The 23,204-nt window shown below is 34.7% G+C and overlaps 1 protein-coding gene across 2 annotated transcripts in view; it reads left to right on the top strand.

Moving 5' to 3' along the window:
* GAS2 (growth arrest specific 2) overlaps nt 1–23,204 on the top strand; it is a gene marked incomplete at its 5' end in the record, with an annotated part of 112,834 nt that overhangs the window by 36,407 nt on the left and 53,223 nt on the right. For both annotated transcript variants that reach the window (XM_079788835.1, XM_079788834.1), the window contains 3 exons: nt 1,095–1,236; nt 12,884–12,947; nt 22,581–22,722. In XM_079788835.1, the coding sequence (XP_079644961.1) occupies nt 1,095–1,236; nt 12,884–12,947; nt 22,581–22,722 (348 nt within the window). The remainder of the gene's footprint in view (nt 1–1,094; nt 1,237–12,883; nt 12,948–22,580; nt 22,723–23,204) is intronic.

The following is a 23,204-nucleotide window of genomic DNA, read 5'->3' as shown; positions in this document are numbered from 1 at the left end:
AACTTCACCAGTCGACTCATGGGCCATTGTTTTATTTTTTAAAACCATCCTTGTATATGGACTCAACAATCAACCACATTTTGGTTGTATTTGCTGGTTGACAGTGCATAGAGGAAACATCCTGTCTCTGAATCTAAATCACAAAGTGCTTCTCCCTTATCTTTTTTCTCTTTGAGGTAAAGCTCTATGTAGCTCAGATCATCCAAATTCATGGTTCTGTCTTTTCCTTAGTCTCACCATATGACTTCATGCAATGCCATGGAAACTGGTTATATTCTATTTAAGAAAAAACCCCACACAACTCTTTATAACACTTGGTATGGTACCAAGAGTGATTTCCTGTTTAAAATTATGAGAAACTGTTAATAGAAAAGTTTATAGAGGTTCACACCTCCCTTATCTTAAGCATTTTTTTTTAATCCCAGAAGAAAAATGGTGTGGGATGTAAATAATATGTTTCAAGATCAGGTAGCAGAAATCCAACCAGAATGATATAACAATACCCTATGGTTTAAAAGGAAACAGTCTAGAAGAAAGATGTTAGAGTGTTATTGTTAAAAGATTTTTCATATTAGTTTTCTTGGTAATGGTGATGAAGACTTGTGTGTTAAATAATTCTGCTGCCCTCTTTTTAACTGTATATATGTAGTTCTTGTGTAATTTTTATAGTGTGTGTACATATGTACCTAAGAATGCATGTGTGTGTTATATATATTCGTATACTATATTTGTGTTTCATTCTTCTTTCACAAATGAGAAATACATTTATAAATACTTTGTGAGACATACTGATGGAAGAGAAGGCCAAAAATAATATAAGAGAAAGGAAAGAGGTCATTCAAGCCAGGGTAGGGATTTATGTATATTTACCATTAGATACTAAAAAGCTTGTGCACAGGCACAGATTTTTATAGTCTCTTAATGCCAGCTAAGTTTCATATACATTTCACTTCCTTCCTATAGTTCTTTACTAACCTATTTATTGACATGAGGTCATCCCAAAGCATTTTGTTGAAAACGTAAGTGTGTATTTAATGTGTCACTGTGATGACTTTTCCAGAATTCCTTCAGAGTGAGATTTCTTTGTTTTTCAGAATCTGCCCATGAAGAAGATTCCATGCAAAGCCAGTGCACCCTCAGGCTCTTTTTTCGCCAGAGACAATACAGCAAATTTCTTATCCTGGTGCCGAGATTTAGGGGTAGATGAAACATGTCTATTTGAATCGGAAGGTTTGGGTATGTATTTTCTTCAGAATTTTAACTGATTAAAAGTATTGTAGCTGTCAGTATAACTACCAAAACTGACTTTTTTGTGTGATGTCATTTCACAGATTAACTTTAAAAAAATTCGTAGTTTGGTATAAATGAGTTTTTGAAGGTAGTAAAATGCACGTCCTCTTACTATTGATTATCTTGGGCGTAAAGGATAGGAACATAAATAGCACAATTATTGTCAAAATAAGATCAAGGAAATACAATGCAAAATTGGGGAATATTTGAAAAAGCCAGGTTCAATTTTCTCACCAGGCTCTAACCTGCACTAGAAAGGAAGTACGTAGCTATGTATGTTCCTGCCATGGGAGCACGATTGTCTTTTTGCTTCTCTAAAGGTATAAAAACATCATTTCCCGTAAGTTCTCTTTGTGAAACTGGAGTTTGTTCATTTATTTATTTGATTTGTTGAGATAAAAATCAGCCAAGCAAATAAGAGATTGGATTAAAGATGATGAAATAAAAGACAGATACATTAGTTCCCAGACCTACCCAGATTATTATTATTTTTTTTTATCTTATTTTGTTTTATGATTGAATTTTGCCAAATCCACTTCCAGGCCATAGAATGAGCTTTTGCATTTCCTCTGGACAAAACATACAGTTTTTGGTGTTTCAGCATTATTCATGAAATAGAACTGAGTGAGGAAAGGAGACATCTAGATGGGGAAAAGCTTTCGTTCTTTTGCCTGAAGCTTTAAAAAATCAATTCACAAAAATCACATAATACCAACTATCAACATCAAAGTAAGCTGAGCATCCTTCAGAGAGAACAAGTATACAAATTGCCTTCCAAACAGTCAGACTACCCTAGCCCCCAGGGCTCACAAAGCAATATTCTCCTGTTGAACCTAGGAAATTGATGGCAACAGCTACAATGTTCATTTTTTTGTGCTTAAGGAAATTTGTATTTGTACTAAGAGGAATTGATGTGATATAGAAAAGATTATCATCACATTTCTGAGAATTATCTCAGCAGAGAAGAAAAACACATTAATTTAGACGAGGAGAACATTTTATACCTGAAAAAAAAAATCAGTAATTGCACAACAGCATACTATGTTGGATAGTATGCTCCTTGAATGTTCATTATATGAATGGGCTTTGACTGTTCTTACCATTTCCTCACATTAAAGTAAAACAAATTTGGTGGGAGATGTGTATGTATGCATATACCTCTTTTTCAGTCCAATGTTAATTTTACAGATAGATTTTAACTTTCAGGTTAATAGGGAAACTGTAAGTAGAGAATTCTAAGAAAGGAGTGTGGAAGAATTATTTGCGAAAAAATATTCTTGAAAGATCTAGTGTGTGGCAAAAGTAGGTCTACAATTGTTCAAATGGAAAATAATGCAATAATGAATAAACAGTAATACAAGAATAAACTCAGTTTCATGTACTCACAACTGTATACCTACTTTTGCCAAACCCTTTATACAGCTATATAATCAAGTGTAGACATCATGATTTAAAATTCTGGAGTGCCCCTACATTACCAACAACTGACACAGAGGGAAACTGCTTTAGTATTAATTTATTCATTGTACAGATTTTCATTAAAGAAGCCTTTTTCGGTGGCAACTATAGGCCAAGTGGATTACTAACTATGAAAGTAAATGTGATCTTGTCTCAATTTTTTCATTGTCCATGAGTTAGTTAAACTAATAAAACTATTTTGTTAGTTAAATTAATAAACTTTTTTGTTATTTAAACTAATAAAACTTTTAGTTGGAATCCAAGAAGAGTCAATCTAATAATAAATTTCCCTGGAATATATATCACCATAGCCCAAGTTCCTAATGAGAATTGAATGAATATTATTTACCTTGATGGCTTTTTAAAACCCTATTTAGATAATGACTAATACATTTTATCTTGAAACAATCAAGCCTAAAGAAACATATCTAATAATGGTTGTAGTATATAAATAAGTATTCTGCAGCATATACAATTATATCAAGAAGAATTTTGAGATGACCTAGTTCTTCACCCTGTTTGAAAAAAAAAAAAAGACCTTATAAGAAAGTCCATGAGAATTTAAATATAATAACTTTCAAGTGTTTTGCTAAAATATCTTTGATTTTTATTACCTTCTATATTATAACTTAGCTTATACCTTGCAATTAAAATGCATTAACATGTCCATGGAAGTTTAATACGACCAAGTTTTCAAGCTACAAAATTTAAAAATAATTTTTAATTGTTTAAGTAGCAAATTAAAGCAAACAGGCATTCTAGTCTGCTGCTTAATGAAAAGGTAAATTTGAACTTTCTGCGGCTCAGAATAGGACATGGGGTGATATATAATAGGCCTGGGGAGCTGAAAGAAGGGAGCCAATAATACAGCATTGACTTTAGGATTACTCAGAGAAAGGAAACAGCTGTGCCCATAGATGTTAACGATAATCAAGAGGAAGGGCAATGAGAAATTCCATTTTCCCAAGTGGAACCCTTTCTCCTTGGATTTTTATTATTCACTGTAGGTGAGGAAGTGATCGGGCCTCTGCTGATGGCCTTGGACTCTGTGCTTGCAGAATTGACTTTCCTGCGACAATAACACTGTGTACTCTGCTTGATGTCTTTTCACACTTCACTTTTGAAAGGGAATTTAGGGCAAGGATTTTTTTCCTTTTTTCTACCTCAAGATTTCATTTCAGTAGCACCCGAGATGAAGAGCATCCTTTGTGTCACAGTGTTTTGAATAGCAAATAAAATGAAAAGATGCCCTGATGAAGGGGAAAATCTGTTTGAATGAATGATAAAGTAGATCACTGTACTGAGTGTGTATCAAGAGGCTTCTGTCTTTAGCTGTTCAAAGGTCTTTGCCTGCATAAAGCATTCTTATCTTCATGGCAACTGATATGCTACCCTCTGTTGCAGTGCTTTTTGTACAATTATTTTGTGAGAGGATCTTGATTCACAACTCTCTCAATCTGTTCTATTTCCACAACAGCTAATGACAAGAAATCTCAGTGGGTGGGGAAGATATGCTGGGGGTGAACAGGGGAGTATGGACAGCAACTTATTCCATATGCTCCTCTCATGCTTCTTGTCTTTTGGATTCTTGGCAGATACATTTCTATGCCACATGATACAATCACATACAGAGTATAGCCTGCAATTTATTTTCTGTGACATTCTCGATAATTTTTCCTCTGCGAAATGTCAGTTCTTAGATCATAAGTTCATTACTGTACCGAAGTATTGCCAAAACAAGCCAATAGAAAGATGGACAAAGGTCTTGAAAAGCCTACTCATAAAAGATTTATAAAAATCCAATAAAGGTATAAAAATGTTTGACACATTAGTAATAATGTAAATGCGATTAAAACTATGAAAATTAGCAAAGATTAAGAAAATTGTATGTTTAATGTTGAGAATATAGGAAAATAGGATATTCTGTAGATTACTGGAGAAAATTGGAAATTGATATGTCTCCTTTAGAGGGCAATTTGACATTATCTATCAGAGACCTGAGAAGTATTCTTGTCCTCTTATCAGGTTGTTCTACTTCTAAAAGTTTATCCAGTGGAAATAAGTGGAGAAAGGCATCAGAATGTCCACTGAAACATTTTTGTAATTGTAAAAAAAACATGAAAATGAATTGAATCTATGATATATGGTGATAGCTTAAACAAATTACAGCCATCCAGAGATACCAACAAAAGATAATATCTTTGAGACTTTGGGTAACTTATGACATACTCTGAAACATGAAGTCACACATTTATATCTAGTAAATAACTAGAAAATATATTTAGAATTTGAAAGAAAGATGAACAGTAGTTGGGTTATAAATGATATCATTTTATTCTCCAATTATCTATTAACTAGGCAGTAAAACGATATGGCATATAATCTGAAACATGAACAATTAATTTTATGTTAAGATACAATGTGAACCAATTTGCATAGAGAAGTATTTATGGACATAAAAATTTATACATCAGTGTGTTATAAGGGCTGTTTTGTATCATTGAGGTTTCAAGTGATTATAGAATTTTATACTGCTATGGGAACAGATGACATAAACCTTTGTGACTTCTGTGGAGCGTACTTTAGTCTTAAGATTTTACATATAATGCTCATTGACAACCCCAATTCTTTAAACCATGGTGACATAAAAGTAACTGGAGGAGATTTTATTTTTAATGTCTCTGATTTATTAATAAATCGGTTTCATTGTATTCCTTAAAACTAGGATATGCTTTAAGCTAAAAAAGATCAACATGCAATGTTTTTTAATTTTAAAAGTATGTAGTCTATTGGTCTAAAAATAAAATTCTCCCCCAATAATTATTTTAAAAGAAATGAACTTTAATGTAGAATAAAGGGAAAAAAATGTTTAGAAGGCTCTAGTTATAAAAGCATTTTCTGTTTTCAGTTTGTAAGAGATGTAAAATTTCTTAAACTGTATTAATAATTATTCTTCCTAACAGTAAGTGTAATAATATTTCAAAGGTTAAATACTTGAACTACCATTTCTAAAATAATGATGAATATTTTGATCATTTTTATGATTTAAATTAAGACCCAAAAATGTATGATTTATTTTCAGTTGTGTTTTGAGCGGTAAAGGAGGGAATGGGAGACATCTATAATATTGTCAACAATAAAAAAGTAAAAAATTAATAAATAACTTTTTTAAAAGTTGTATTTTAAGTCCTAAAATTGATGTTCATATGTGATTTTTTAAAAGATATTTTAAGTAAGAAGCTAGTTAAATTAGTCATATTCTTATGTGGGAGATTTCTTTTTTATAATTTCCCTTAGCATACAAATTAGAAATGTCATGTTAGTTTAATTTTCCCCAGAGACCTGTTTATTTTGTGTTATTTGTATGCATTCCAGTAACCTGGGAGATGGGGGGAGGGGGGGGCGAGAAAAGGATGGGAGGAAATTCTTTTAAAATGCACAGTTTTTTGCTTTCTGTAATTGTGTCAATATCATTATGTTATTGGATGATTATAGGATTTGGAGGCCAGTGACTATTCTTCATCTATTTCTCTGAGAAAGAATCAACTCAGCGAGAAAAGGGTTTGCTATCTGCTGTGCTAGCATGCCAATGTGTGTGATTTGCTTTTTATTTTTATTTTTTTATTTTTATTTGCTGTGTTCATGTTTGCTGTGTGACACTGTCTTCTTTTGATGCATGACTTTGATGTTCAGTTTTACAAAGTCCTTTTGAACATGGGTCAAGCACTGATCTACCTGCAATATTTCTGTGATGTTGCTGTATCAAAATAAAAAGGATTGTGTATGGATTTTTTAAACACTATTTTCCATTTGATACTTAATGTCACCTGTTGCATCAGAAAAAGAATCTATGCTTGCCTTCCAGTGCTTGATGAATCATCTTTTGTTGTCTATATTGAGAACTACAAGAGTATTTCTGTAGAAAAAGCTACCTTATTTTTATTAGTCTTAATGTGAGATAACAATTCCATGCAGCTCTGAGTTATTTAGATTCACATTATTTCTTCCCCAAGAACAATTTATTTTAGATTTTTTTTACACCTGTTCTTATAATTCTAATTCACTTTTTACTTTTGAACTGAAAAACTCTTTCCAAATTTAGCCATTTTCCCTATGCCAGATAAAACATAAGTGAGAACAGTATGGAAGCTGATTGAGGGAACTAAATGTCTCCTTGGAACTGTAGGTGTATCAGGACTTGATGGAGTCAGTGTCAAGTTAGGAAAGTAAACACCTTTCTAATTTTTCCAGGTTAAATTTTTTACTGTACAATATTTAATAATAAAAGCTACATGCTCAATAATGAGAGCTAAATAGTATACATGTGCTACCATTTCTACTCTCCCCCAAACCATCATGTTATAAATGAGACTGCTGGGACCTCGAGAACTGAATAACTTGCCCAATGTTACACAGCTTCTCAATGGCCCAGCTGGGAGTTTAACTCGGTGCCATTACCTCCAATGGTCATGTCCTGGGTTACAGAAAGTTATGCTTTGAGTTAATTTTAGAAGTCCATATGATTTTTTTTTTCAAATAAAAGGAAAAATGAAATATACACAGAATTAGAAAAGACCCTTGCCTCTTACTGCTATTCTGAATGGTAGCGACTGGATCCATTAAATTAACATAGGGTCTGGGTGCTGGCGAAAAAAAGGGTGCTACTTGTGCCAGACACTCTCGATTTAATGGCAAAGGCAGTTAACGATGTTTTATTCTATACATCTTCCAATGCTCATGAGATTTTTGTATGAACTCTACACTATGTTTAATTATATGAATATCATATTCTGTTTTCATTGTGAACGATGATTCTGAGAAGTTTGGATACACACGCACTCAGCATTAATGAGCTTGCAGGTTTCTTTCTCCGTGGCCTTTTCTTTTGCTCATTAGCCTCCCTCAGGTCAGTCTTCAAGGCACCTAAACTGCTGTGCCTTGCCTAATTGCCTTCTACCTTGAAACTCAAAGATTATTTATTCTTGTATTATCTATTTCCCATACCAACAACTGTAAACCTACCCTCAGCCAGCATGTGACGGCTGTGTCATCTTGCTGGACATCACATGCTGGCTGAGAGCAGTTTGTTACTATCCCTTCACTTTGTGGGGTGGCATCTTCTCTACCTTATAGATCCTGGCAGGAGAAAAATGCCCATAATACCCATTAGAGGCTAATTGAATGCATGAGTTATTTCCTCCTTTATTCATCCTCATCACCTCATCATCACCACTGTTATCCTGAATATTTTTAGAGCATATATCATATATCAAAACGCTTTTGAATAGTTTTAACAAAATACAGGGGTGGGCAGTAGTAGGTTTACAGTTGTTGGTATGGGAAATAGATAATACAAGAATAAATAATAATACAAAAATCAATTCTTGTGTTCCATGTGCTCACAACTATAAATCTACTTTCAACATATATATATTTATGTTTTCTTCCTAAATATAAATCTTAGAGCCAGTTCCCTTCAAGACCAACCTGAACGTTGTAGCCTCTAATGTATGGAAACTAACGGACAAGACAATTTTTCATGCTTTCATTTCTTTGCTCATCTGTTAAAACAATATATTTAGCTAAACTGTACATTAATGGCCCAACGCATTTTATCCTCGGGATGCTGTGACATTGAAACTCTACCCTGGGTTTTAGTGGAAGGCCTCATTTTCTATTCCTGGAGCTCGCAGCATTCTATTTGACATTTGATGCCCAGGAGATTTTTATAGAATCTAGGTTATAAGATTGAGTCTCTTGCCACATATTTTTGAATAGAGATCTGTGTTCCTTTTCCCAGAGGTGTTCTGCATTATACCTTTCTGTGAAATGGCTTTTGATTATTTAAAAAGAAGCCTCCGGTGATTGGAACACCCCCCCCCCCCAAAAAAAAAAACAACAACACACACACACACACACACACACACACACACACACACACACACAAAAAAAAAACCTTTTGCAAAATAATCACCATTGACTGGAGAGCTTTTTATTTGTTTTAAAGAGAATTTAAAAAGAAAAGAAAGCAGTAATGATCCCCTCTAATACCTGTAACTCAAAGTGAAAAACCATGTTAATGTTACAGTGATAAAGTAAAAAAATGTTTCCTACTGGAAACTTCAGTGAAAGTGGAAGGTTCTTTGTAGTTTTGAAAAGATTACTCAGTAAATGTGCTCAAAATGAATAGGACTTATGACTCAATACGGAGGCTTTAGTTCACAGGCAGTAAAAGTTGCCTTTCTAATCACCCCGATAAAGACATGCATTTAGCTATTTAATCTCCTAAAATTACATAATCAATTCTAATAACTTATTTAAAATAGGCTCATTCACAGTATTTTAATATACTTTATATATATATTTCTTTATTGATTTCAGAGAGGAAGGGAGAGATAGAAACATCAATGATGAGAGAGAAGCATTAATTGGCTGCCTCCTGCACCCTCCCCACTGGCGAGCGAGCCTGCAACCTGGGTGTGTGCCCTTGACCGGAATCGAACCTGGGACCCTGTAGTCCACAGGTTGACACTCTATCCACTGAAGCAAACCGGCTCAGGCTCATTTACAGTATTTAGTCCCACAGACAGAGGAAAATTAATAGTAAGATGTTTGGTGTCTCACAAAATGACTTGTCCTAATGTAATTGTTATGTAAACTTTATACTTAGCACAAAATCATAATAGCTTCATGAGATCTGCTTTATATCTATCTGTATATACTGGCCAAATTGGCTTATTTAACTTGAAATTTGATTAAATTTAGAATTTACTGTCTCTGGTATAATATAAATGATAAGATATTCAAATATAATAGGACCACTCTAAAGTATACAAATCTATCAATAGAAATATGTGTTTTTTTAATTACGGTTTCTTCCATTGCTTAGTATAGTAACTAATACATTGCCTGGACTGGTGTGGACATGATTAAGTGCACAAAAAATGCTTTTAGGAGAAAAAATAGTGAATTAACTTTGACTAAAGCCAAATGATGATCATCCTCGAGAAAACAATTTATAACAATGAAAATAAAACGAACCTTGGACAAATCTTTCCTCATGTGCCACACACTGTGTTAAGAATAACAATAAACATTCTGTGTAATATTCACAAAAATATTGTGTGGTACAGAATATTCTTTCCCTCAGAAAACTGAGATTTCATCGAATGACCTCCTCAAATAACACAACTAGTGAGTGTTAAAGCTCACACTCTCCCCCAGCCACTGCACTCTTTCCATCTAGGAACTTGAGGTTAGAACATGCCTTGGTGCAAAACCAGTCACCTCTTAGGTATAATGTAGATAGTAGATAGTACTTAAATTATTAAATTTAAACTTCATAGCAATAAGGTAAGAGAGTTTGTTTTTATAATGAAATAAATATTTACATAATTTATATCTTGCCTTTTCTAAAAATGCTAGGTAAGATTTTAATCTTTATCAATTCATTCATTGTCACAATCACTATCACCACCACGTAATTTATATCCCCCTAGATATTATGATATATTATATTTACTGTGTAGTTACTCTGATCTAGGCACTGTGCTAATTTATGTACCTCTACAGATTTACCTTATTTATTGCTTACTAACTATCAAATATTGATATTTTTGGCTATTATGGTCCAGGCTTGATATGCCTAATATTTAAAGAGTCACTAACATGTGAGACAATATTTTAGGTGCATTTTGAATCAATTGCATTGCTTTATACAGGACAATATTTCCAAAATTACTGGGAAGTAAAATGTTACCTTTCTATTAGCATTTTCCTAAGAAATGATGCTGAGGAAAATGTTTATTATCTTAAATTATATAACCTGGTTCTGTTAAGAATATAAGTGAAGAATCAAGCTATTTCTTTTTAGTTTGCCAAATTAAATGTTAATGCATCCATGTAGAGTTGACATTTGAGTTTGGACATAAAAAAGATGTTTTAAATTGATAGTTCTGTTGAGAAAGCAAAGAAATACACAAAGAAATACACAATACACAGGATGCATCCTACATATCACATTGTTTTTCATATATTACCCACATTATTGTTTTTCTTCAGAATGATTATTTTCCATAAAATTTATTTGTTTACATCCAATTCTTCTATAGCCTTCAGAATACATACAACAAATTGGCTAAGGAATCATTATAGTTGGACAAGTATTAATTTTTATAGTTGGTTATTGACCCCACATTGACATAATTTGATCAGTTCACCAAAATTTTTCATTTTTTGACATTGTTGTCATCAAGAAATGCATGAGATTGTATCTAAAGCTCATCATGCTTTAACCACTTGCTTCACACAGCTTTCCTTCACTGAAGATGAGGATATTAGACAGGACTTTAAAATCCTTCTCCTCAGTTTTCATGCATTCTTTTTTTCCCCACTCAAAAAAACTCCTGTTTGTCATTTGGTAGTATGGACAGAATTTAAAAAAAAAAAGTTTAAATCGAAAGACATTGATTATCTAGAAAGGAAGATTGGTTTCCATTTGCTTCTGTTTTGTGGTGGTTGTTATTGGATGCCTATGTGATATGACATTCCACATCTTACATTGCTCTGAAGTTGGTTTAATATAGCACAAGTTGTGAAGTTTGTATCATTCTAGCCAGAGACAGTTAATGGTGCATTTGACACTGGAAGTGTTAAGTATCTTTATTTTAAGCCCCTTTAATTAAAAGTAATTTTAGGCTTCCCCAATTAGGATTTTGTGACAATTTATTAAGGTTTAGTTGAAATCAAAATTTGTATTACCAAGATTGGAAATGTTTTCTAATTCAGAAATCCCATAGTCAGTTCTGTTTTAATGAACATTGCTGATGGAATTAGAATTTATTTTAAAAGCTTTAAAAGTGACATTTTATAGCAAGATACAAATTTGTGTCTATTTAAACCCAAGTGAAATCATATACTTACAATCCAAGTAAGAGTATTTTTTTAATCACCACCCATTCCCAACAAGTCCTATAGGTTGTCCATGGACCAAGTAGTGCCACTACCTTAATCTGTGTAAATGAAGAATTAAATGTTTAAATTAAAGGAATGGAATATTCGATTATAAAATTGAATGGGATATTCAGTTATAAAAGTGGGATATTCAATTATAAAATTCTATGTTTAAGAATTAAAGAAATATTATGATTTTTCTTGAAGTGTATTTATAAGCTAATATATTTTTAATCAGAATATTAACTGTGTCTATATAAAGACCATTGTAATGCAATATTTTTTCCAATATCTGTTGTCTTTATTAGGTTGTATAAAATAACACTTAAAATTCTCGAATCATGTTTTGAAAAGAGAATAATATAAGCAGTAGATACTCCTCTGGTAGGCTCAACAAATGCAAGTATGATTTGTCAACATTACTGACTGTGTCCAAGCAATTGGTAAAGATTTATTAAGTAATCAGGTTATATTAGAATAAAAATATCTATGCAAATAGTAGTCTTCTAATTTGTTTATTTTATGAGCAAAGCTGACAGATGGTATATATTGGTGTATATTTCCAAAATCCATCAGTTGAAAGTGTTTCTTTCTAAATTAGCAATCAGGTTTTATTAGGAGAGGACGTTAAGTTTCAGGGTCTCACTTGTCATCTTGGCTTAAAGGATAACAACAAACTGTGATGTGTAATTTTTATTCTTATTCATTGCATCATTTCTGTCAAAATTGCTAGTGAAGGTAAAGCCAGGATTTTGAAAAGGCCAGTCCTTAAAAAAATAAAAATAAAATAAAAAGGCCAGTCCTTGTTCCATAATCTTCTATGTGCTGTATGTTTTAAAATATCAATCAGCTATTTATATCATAATTATAGCCACATATTGACTTACTAAAATTAATTGATGAAAATAATTTTAAGGTGGGATTTACACAGGTTGAGATTTCCTGAGACTAATGGCTTTGGGGAAGGGGGTTGGACAAAGAATTTTGAAAACTACCTTGAAGATTTAGTAAAGTGAAGTCTTCTGTGAGGTAGATAGGCTGCTTTTTGTGAATGTTAGAATGAAGACCAGCTAATTTCCAGGGACCAGGAGAGATGAGGGGGTCAATGGCAAGCCTGTTCACCATTGAGCTGCTTTACAATCCCTTCTATTGTAAATATGCCCACCTCTGTCTTGTCTTTCAGTTCTCCACAAGCAACCCAGAGAAGTGTGTCTCTGTTTGCTAGAGCTGGGCCGGATTGCAGCCAGGTAGGTCAGACTACTGCTACTATGTCAAGACATGAATCATCTCAGCATCCAAGCATCTAAGAAGCTTAATGGCTTTTTATTGCTGATGTTGAGCCTGTTGAGGAGCTATTTATTCAAATATGTACCAACATCTCAAGAGCAGTCATTCAAACTAAAAGCATGCCACCAATATTCTTACCATTGTGATCTTGTTGTCAAAGCCACTCATATAAACTTTATGTGACAATTACTTTTTCCTTATTGGAAAGTCTATTCCATTTTCTCTCCTTAATCCTTCACCCTTCTCTTTCTCTTTACTCTTTACTAATGTTCAGCCTCCTCTTTTGTTCATTTTCCCTCATTTTTCTCCACTCAATATCTCATCTCTTAGCTCTTTTAGTTTCTAATTTTGAGTAGGGGAATAGTTTTAAAATTCTCCCTATTTTGATTAGGGAAATATATAGAATATTATTATTCTTACATAGAGATATCTTTAGAATCTTTGTCTTCTAGCAAAAAAATAAATAAATAAATAAGAAGCAACTGTAGAAATCATAATTATGGTTAAATAGACAGAGGAAGGGACTTTATTAGCTAAGCTGACTTTATGTCATGTTTTCTTTTATATCTTGCAAACCATCAAGCAGGTTTTCAGACAGTTCTATGAAGCCCCAAAAATTAGAAATGAAGATTTAAATCTTCGAAGAAGTCTCAATGAAAAATTAAAATTAATAATAAATTATAGGTGGGGGTAAGGGAGAGAGATCAACCAAAGGACTTGTATGCATGCATATAAGTCTAACCAATGGACACAGACAATAGGGGGTGAGGGCATGAGTGGAGGGGTTGGGGGGGTAATGGGGAGATAAGGACATATATGTAATACCTTAATCAATAAAGAAATTTAAAAAAATAATAAATTATGTTTTCTCATCCAGATCTGGGTATGAGAGCTGAGATCAGATGAACCAATAAGATCTCAATAAATGACTTGCTGCCATCGAAATGCTAGATAAAAGAAACATGGGTATCTAGAGTTCTTACTTAGTAGAAGGAAACAACTTTTTGTTTAGTTGTTTTGATTATACTGTCAGAATATTCTAAAATGCAGATTATATATTGTTGCTTTAATATTGTAACTATATGAATCAAATAAGCATCATGAATCTGAAAGTTGAGATATAGAAGTAAAGAGAAGAAGTTGCACTATCTACGGAGTTAGTTGGGGACTGTCATTTTATTCTTGTTTAGGTTTTATTATTTGCCTGTTTTCTGGATTTATTTATTTTTGCAAATATACTTTTTGTTACCTGAACACTTTGATTAGGAGACCTGCTGAAGTGAACATTTTAATTGTGATCAAATAATCAAAGGAGAAGACATAATACCCAATGACAAAATCCCTTTAAAAATCACCTTTCCTCCTGCTCTACATCTTAAATAAATTGCCCCTTGCCATAGAATATAAAGCAAATTAAAATCTTGGTTATTAAAAAGGAATCATGATGGTCTGTTCAGTTTCAAGTTAAAGCATATATGAAGACTTACATTTTCCTTTTCCCCCAAATATTTTAAAATTGAGATTCTGTATTGCTTTTTTTTAAAAAAAAAATAACAAATTACTGTATTGAGATATGATTGGCCTATAAAAAGCTGTATGTATTTAATGTATACAACTTGATGAGTTTGGGGATAACTATACATCTGTGAAACTAGCACCATAATCTATGCTATAAACATATCCATCACCTCCAAAACTTTCCTCCTGATATCTATGATTATTATTACTATTATTATTTATGATAACAATGGGTATCTCCATTTCTCTCTATACTTATGATCATGCAAGCTGACGAAAGCAGTATTTATTCATGCTGCAAAGAAAATATTACTAATCTCATAAAGGAGTTATCTAAGGAGTAAGATTACCCTTACATTGTAATACTCGATTTGTAAGTTTTGCTTTTTATTTCCTTCGCTTACTTGAGTGGTGTGAAGTATTGCACACTTTCACTGAAAAAGAGGAAATATGCCAAGAGATTGTTCAGGGTGTTACATTTTGTGTGTCACATGAGGTTAAACAGTTGAAAATGAATTGGGTAGATGGAAGATTTAAGTGTCAGAGTCTATTGAAGATTCTCTCAGTACACATTTGAATATTTCTGTTTTTATGGAAGTTCAATTGTGCTCTAAAGAGTCCAGGCATCCTCAAACTATGGCCCGCGGGCCACATGCGGGTGTTTTTGCCGTTTTTTTTTTTTACTTCAAAATAAGGTATGTACAGTGTGCATAGGAATTTGTTCATAGTTTTTTTTAAACTATAGTTCGGCCCTCCAACGGTCTGAGGGACAGTGAACTGGCCCCCTGTTTAAAAAGTTTGAGGACCCCTGCTATAGACAATGGCAAGCTGATCAACCCAAATCCCATTTCCTTAGCTCTATGTTGAAGCATATTAGTTAAAGAGAAAAAAGGAAAATATATCTCCCAATCTCATTTTACTCCTACATTAAAAAAATATATATATGAAACCTTTATTTACATCCTTACTTTGGGCTTCTTTCTCGTTCAACTCCTCCATGGAGGATTATATAAATTATTAAGGTAAGCTAGTTTTAGCCAAAACTAAAAGTGATTTTGGGAGAGCTCTCAAGAATCACAACATTCATTTTTATACACAACATATGAGTTTTGAGCATAACAAAGTTCCAAATACAATCTTGTGAGTTTTTATTTTATCCTTGGTAGATGACGCTTTTTTATATTTGATTCTAAACATGTCCTTCTCAAATTACATAAATGTCATCTTAAAAGCATCAACATCTCTTAGGATATGATTTGCAAAATGTTTCTGGTTTTCTGCTGTGTTCTCCTGTGTGGGATCATTCAGGGAAGCCCCTTGGAGAGCTGTGGGCTTCTCCGAGCTCTGAGATGGGAGGATGAGACCACTTACTTTGTTCTCATGGGTAAAACTTCCTTTTATTTTCAATCAAATAGAGTTATCATCACTGGAGAGTGAAATCCCTCCATTAACGTTTCAGAAACCATGTCAGTTTCTGGGTGTAAAATATGCATGTTTGCCTTCTGAAAAGTAAAACACTCGGCAAAGGGAGGTCAATAAAACCTCACAGATCTTTTTAATGACAGTGTTTTGATATTTGTTCCTTAAAAAAAAAAAGTTACTGTGAATTTAACTTTTTCTACAGACTGCAGAATTAAGATTAGCTTTACAAAAATAGTAAAACACATGATATTTTGGTTTGGGGCCATAATCAATCATCAACATCATAATGGAGCTTTTTATATTTTTGAGAACTTCCTTGATTTTGAACAAAATTTATGACCACTGAAAAGAAATATACCTTATTTATCTTTATTGTTGAAAATACTAAATATGTCCCTTTTTGTTCCCCATTTTCTCTTTATAGCTTGTACCCGCCCCCTGCCCCAGGCCTTCACCACCCTACTGTCTGTGTCCATGGGTTATGCATATATGCATACAAGTTCTTTGGTTGATCTCTTCACACTTGCCCACCCATCTTCACCTTCCCTCTGAGATTTGACATTCTGTTCCATGTTTCTATGAGAAAAAAAACCTTTAAAATAAATTTGTTAGTCTCCTATTTTAATCCATGGCCAAACAAAATGTTTCTTAAAATAAAAAATATTCTTTTACAAGACATTAATTAATTCATCCTATTTAAAGCACTTCTCTCTGACTACCAAGAATATCATGTTTTCACATGGGCGGAATTTCCTTTCAAATTTAAATCTACCTTTAAATCACTTCAAGACAGAATAAAAATGGGGCAAAAATTATCTTGCAGGAATCTGTAAACCGTTAAAAGCTTTAAAAAGGAGCCCTAGTCAGTTTTTCTCAGTGGTTAGAGTGTCCGTCTGTGAACTGAAGGGTCTCAAGTTCATCTGGTGAAGGGAACATGCTGGGTTGTGGGCTCGATCCCCAGTGGGGGGCAAGCAGGAGGCAGCCAATCAATGATTCTCTCTCATCGTTGATGTTTTTGTCTCTCTCTCTCCCTTTTTCTCTGAAATCAATAAAAATATAAAAAAGGGGGTGGGAGGTTTTAAAATTGGTCCCTCTAACTCTAGTAAAATTGGCCCAGGTGTCTTTTGTTTGAAAACTGTAGTCTACTAAATAGTTTGAGTAAATGTTCTCATCCAGGACTCAGTTTGGGACTCAATTATTTTATCTAGAACAATCTCAAAAGTTGTGCCACATGCCAGAAAAACGAAGTCCATGTATAAAATCTCATCATGAAGTCATCAACCATAAGACCCTTCCCTAGCAGTTTGTAATATTTTTTAATGGGGCAAAAAAAAATGTATTGGCCTTTCAATATTCACCCTACTTTCTTATCCCTGGGATATACAGATGTGAGGATTTGGTTTTAGGGCAGTGGTTCTCAACCTTTCTAATGCCGCGACCCTTTAATACAGTTCCTCATGTTGTGGTGACCCCCAACCATCAAATTATTTTCGTTGCTACTTCATAACTGTAATTTTGCTACTGTTATGAATCGTAATGTAAATATCTGTGTTATGTCACAACCCACAGGTTGAGAACCACTAGCAGGGTCACCTAAGACCGTCGGAAAACACAGATATTTACATTACAATTCATAACAGTAGCAAAATTACAGTTATGAAGTAGCAACGAAAATAATTTGATGGTTGGGGGTCACCACAACATGAGGAACTGTATTAAAGGGTCGCGGCATTAGAAAGGTTGAGAACCACTGTTTTAGGGATTCACCCTTCTTGTTTTAGTTAGACCCTGGGAGCTACAGCAGCCTCCTCTCCCCCAAAGCTCTAAAACCTTGTCCTTGGAAAGGAGTAGAAACCAGTATAAAATTGTGAAGACCTCATAGACAAAAATAGAAATGTGAAGTGGTATAGAGTTAATAATGGAAACCATAACGAAGTGGCCTTTCGGAGCGCAGAAAAAAATGACTTATTTGTTGTCTAAGTTGGCTTGCAGGTGTGGGCCCCCAACCTAAGGGGAATTTCATGATTTACAGCCTGTTGACATCTCCAGGCAGACAGGAAGCCAATGAATCGTATTTAAGTGTGCATTTCTGGACTGGCTGACGGTACTTGAGGCAGCCTGAAGTAGCCAAAAGCCAATATAAGCAGAGATTTGGGGCTTAGTGCTGATTTTCTGTGTTCAGCAGCATAGCTAATTTGCAGCTTTCCCGGATAGAGACAGCTCTCCAGGGCAAGGTTCCGCGTGTGACTGTGACCAACTTCATTCAAACTAAGTCCACTTTGTATCAGACGTGGAGTGGAATCTCCTGTCACTCTAATAGCATATTATTTTACTTTGTGAAAAAAGAAACAGAAAAAGTTAGGCAACCTGTTCCTGAAAGGTGGCATGAATCCACCTACAATTACAAATGAAATCATATTTTCCAATTGGCCTGCTTTATACTTTCACATATGAGGTTTTTCACTCAGTATTGACTTTTAATTGGCTGTGACTCCTAGTGTTTTAAATTTCTCTACGTTCACTGCCCAGTTTATGTTATTCTCTGAAGAACATTAAACATAACAAATTTTTATACCTTGATGGAACCAAGAATTCAAAGAAGCCTAGGGAGATTAAGAATGGGTTGCCTGCTGAAGTTCATGCAGCCAGCTAGTAGCAAAGCTGAATTTATAACTTGGTCTGCTCCACTCCAGCACTGAGATATTTCTGCTATTCCACAATTATAGCAAAATCAATGTAAAGAAAGCCTATAGTAAGGTGTTTTTTTTGTGTGTGTGTGTTATTTTTTTTTAATTTTTATTTTTTGGTAAAGAATACATACAATAGTAATATAAACATTCTTTTTAAAAAATATATTTCTTTATTGATTTTAGAGAGGAAGGGAGAGGGAGAGATAGAAACATCAATGATGAGAGAGAATCATTGATTGGCTGCCTCCTGCATGCCCCCTACTGGGGATCGAGCTCACAACCCAGGCATGTGCCCTTGGCCAGAATCAAACCTGGGACTCTTCAGTCTATAGGTCTATGCTCTATCCACTGAGCCAAACATTATTGCCCACTGGCTAGGGCAATATAAACAATCTTAATAATACTACTTCACATCTTAATTAGGATGCTGTTATATTATTTAATTTGGTGGTTGGTATAATATACTTTAAAAGTAAAAACTGGCAAAAGTACATTAGTGCTGCATTTTTCTGGTTGTGCAACATTTGAAACATCAATTAAGAGCAATCTCAGAGGTTGTGATGTGTCAGAAGCTGCGCTACCAGTGTAATGGATACTGTTTTAATTCGTCCTAATAATATTCAAATACAAGGATTAGAATGTCCATTTTATATTGAAATAAAGCTGAGGCTCAGTGATAATGTATGTGAAGGTGCCCTAATGAGCCAGACACACGCCCGTGTTCAATAGCAGTTGCTTTTCCCACATTCTCCCTCCCTCCCTGCACTGCTACATCGGACCTCTAGGGCAGGCCATTTTCATCTCTGTTTCCTGATAGAAAGCAGACTCCTAGAGGTTAAGTGATCTGCTAAATTTAAAGAGTAGGTTCATGACACAGTTAGCTCAAGTCTACCTCAGGGAGTAATGATGCACAAATCTCCATATGAGTTTTATTGGTACTTACCAATGGGAATGAAATGCGGGGTTGAGTTCAGTGTAATTAATAATTATTACAAAGTTTAAAAAAAAAAAGTATTCTCATTTTGGATAGGGGTTAAAGTCACCTAAAACATTTTTTTTTTGGTAAAGCATTTATGTATGTTTAATATTGGCATGTTTTATTAAAGTGATATGCATTTAAAGACCCCAAACAGTGAAACCAAATACATAATTGGAACTCCAAGTTATCATTATATGAAAATACAGGAATTTTTTTTTTTTAATAGTATTAAGTACCTACTGTGTTCCCGGATCCATGCTAACTGCTGGGGATGCTTTGAATCAAAGAGTGGTTTCTGCTGTTAGAGAGTTTGCAATCTGGCACATGTTTTAACTCACGTCCCAGTATGTGGCTAATATGATTAAAAGGTTAAAAATATGGTAAGTGGTGGCTAGGTCTTTTAGCCAATGATTTTTTGTAACTAAAAATTACTCCATTCATAGAGGCAGTTCTCAAAGCAGCATTTGTTCCGCTGAGTTATGCTAGCGTAAACTGTTTTGTACTGAATTCTAATGTTTTCCAGCACTCAAAGGGCACCTGACACATACCACCCATCCTTACCATCTAAATTCTGAAAAAATTAGAAAATAAAGGAGTGGCAGATAGAACATCAAACATCATCTTTGTGGCTGATAAGGTCCGAGATGACAGACATGCTTATTGTCTGTAACAAAACTGCAGAATTAGGCAGGTTAGCCACCTAATTACAGGCAAGGATGAATCAGGATGGAGGTTCCTGTAGAGACCCTCCTGTGGGCAGTTTCTTTTCCAGATGAAGAAGGGGAAAGTGAGTCAAGCATGCTCAGTTTATTCTTAGGCTGTGACCTGCACGGTGGGTTCAGGATAACCTGTAGGAGGGCTGAAGCACAATGAAGACACCATACAAGAAAAATGAATTTTAAAGGCATGGGTGGCCAGGTGGAACCTCCATCGAGGAGAGGAACCATGAGTTCGGGTTCTGCCTGCTTTTTATTCAGTTTGGTTACACATTTGCCCCTTAGCAATGCATGCTGGCAGAGCAGATAGAATCAAAGGTCAGTAAAGTGGCGTAAACAATGTAAAGATGATCAGGTTAGGACAGTGGTCGGCAAACTCATTAGTCAACAGAGCCAAATGTCAACAGTACAACGATTGAAATTTCTTTTGAGAGCCGAAAACCGACTTCTGCGCATGGGCCACGAAGTTTCAGTTGCACTGTACGTGCGCGCCCGCACGTGGTACTTTGTGGAAGAGCCACACTCAAGGGGCCAAAGAGCCGCATGTGGCTTGCAGAGCCGCAGTTTGCCGAGCACTGGGTTAGGAAATCACCTCCAGCCCTCACAATCACAGTGGGAGCAATCTTGTGCTGAATTACCAGCCCTGCTGAGATCAAGGTCCGTTGGCCTTCCAATGTCTCTTTTGCACTTTCATGCTAATGTTATGCACTAGTCTCCGGCATGCTTAGATTTACCGATTTGATAAATCCTTTTATGTTGTTGGAGAGGAGAGAATAATGGAGTAGAGAGACCAGAAATTAAATGAATCAAACACCCTCTACAAGAGCAAAACATCAAGAGTGAGGAAATTGCTTCCCCTTGGGAATGTCTACTGAACACATGCAATGATGTCAGTTAAAATAACAGGCCATTAGGACAGGTTAGTAATTAGTAACCTAAGCTTTTACATTTAATGCTGTTTTAAAATACAACTCACTCTAAGATACTAGACATACCACCAACATAGTTATTCTCTATCTATAGATTATTTACGTGGTAGATTATTCATGACCTGTGACTTTTTCCTCCTCTTTCTAACTCACAGTCACCTGCTTAATAGCCAGAGAAAATTGGCTTCAGTCCTGAAGTCAGAGAACCTGGCTTTGCATCTTTGTGCAGCTCCTACATAGTTCTGTACCTTCTATGGATCTGTGCTCTTAGCTGTACAAGTGAAGTGTGTAATCTAAAATCTTAATTTCTGGAGTTATCTTTGGCCTCCTTCACCTGGGTACAATGGATGTACATCTAAGAAAGCAAATCAATTTTAAGTTTAGCCTAAGAAAAATATGATTATGGGAGATAAGAATGCTAATAACAACTACATCTATTTTTTAAAACTTCTATGGCATTTATAATTTACAACGCACAATTTTAACATATTATTCTAAATTGTTTTTCTTTCTTCTCTGTTCATTTTCTTTCCTAGTAACACTAGACATGCTTTCCATTATATTGTTTTTAAGAGAATAACCTGTATAACCCATAGTCCATTGTTCTTGGGCCCCACAGGAGGTATACAATTAATATAGAGAATTTCTTTTCTGTTAAATCATTTTCTGTTAAATCAATTATTTGGGGGGGGGGGGGGTTATTGTTTTCAAACTTGGCTATGACTGAATTTATTTCCATCTTTAATAAGCTTGTGTCCAAAATAGGAGTTCAATTACATCACTTATATCATTTCCTAGTAAATATGAAAGCTGAATTCTAAATGTTATATGGTTATTTGTATTATTGACTCATTAATATATTACATGTAGTATTTTATTTAATCATAGTATGCTATTATGTGTCGATTCATATATGTGTACACACACACACATACACTTAGCAGATACATTTCCCCCCTGATTAAAAGGATGCCATTTAAGAACCATTCCATGCCAGGAAAAGTTGTTTTAAAAAATTATCAGTTTGCTCCTGTAATCTTCATAATCAAATATAACATACTAGAGGCCCAATGCACAAATTTTTGTGCAAGAGTAGGCCTTCCTTCCCCCAGCTGCTGGCACAAGCTTCCCTCCAGCACCCGGGACCCGGGATGCTTCCCTCCTCTGGCCGCCCACAGTCACCTGGGACCCGGGCTGGCTTCCCTCTGGCCCCGGCTTGGTCAGGAAGGATGTCCGGAATGACGTCCGGTCTAATTAGCATATTACCCTTTTATTATTACAGATGGTAAATGTATCATTGTAAGTTATGCATCTACATTGAACTTGTATCTTCTTAAAGGTATGGTGTGGAGCCTCCTGGTTTGATAAAGTTGGAAAAAGAGATTGAACAAGAAGAAACACTTTCTGCCCCTTCTCCTTCACCTTCTCCTTCATCAAAGTCTTCTGGAAAAAAGAGTACAGGAAACTTACTGGATGATGCAGTAAGTAAAACTGGTCAGACTTCTTACTACTTAGTCTTTTTTGAATTTCAAAACTCATTCTGTTTCATTTTATTTTTTTAATTTAAATTCTTTATTGTTTAAAGTATTACATATGTCTCTGTTTTCCCCCATTGACCTCTCCCTGACAATTCCCACCCCCAGCACATGCCCTCACCCCCTACTGTCTGTGTCCATGGGTTATGCTTATATGCATGCATTAAAGTCCTTCGGTTGATCTCTTCTCCTCCCCCTCCACCCCCCGCCCCCGCCCCCGCCTTCCCTCTGAAGTTAGACAGTCTGTTTGATGCTTCTATGTCTCTGGATCTATTTTTGTTCATCAGTTTATGTTGTTCATTATATTCCACAAATGAGTAAGATCATGTGATATTTATCTTTCTCTGACTGGCTTATTTTGCTTAGCATAATGCTCTCCAGGTCCATCCATACTGTTGCAAATGGTAAGAATTCCTTCTTTTTTTACA

Source organism: Cnephaeus nilssonii (assembly GCF_951640355.1).
Source record: "Cnephaeus nilssonii genome assembly, chromosome: 13".
Classification (NCBI taxonomy): domain Eukaryota; kingdom Metazoa; phylum Chordata; class Mammalia; order Chiroptera; family Vespertilionidae; genus Cnephaeus; species Cnephaeus nilssonii.
The sequence above is the reverse complement of the archived record's forward strand: the minus strand, read 5'-3'. Positions and strand labels throughout refer to the sequence as shown.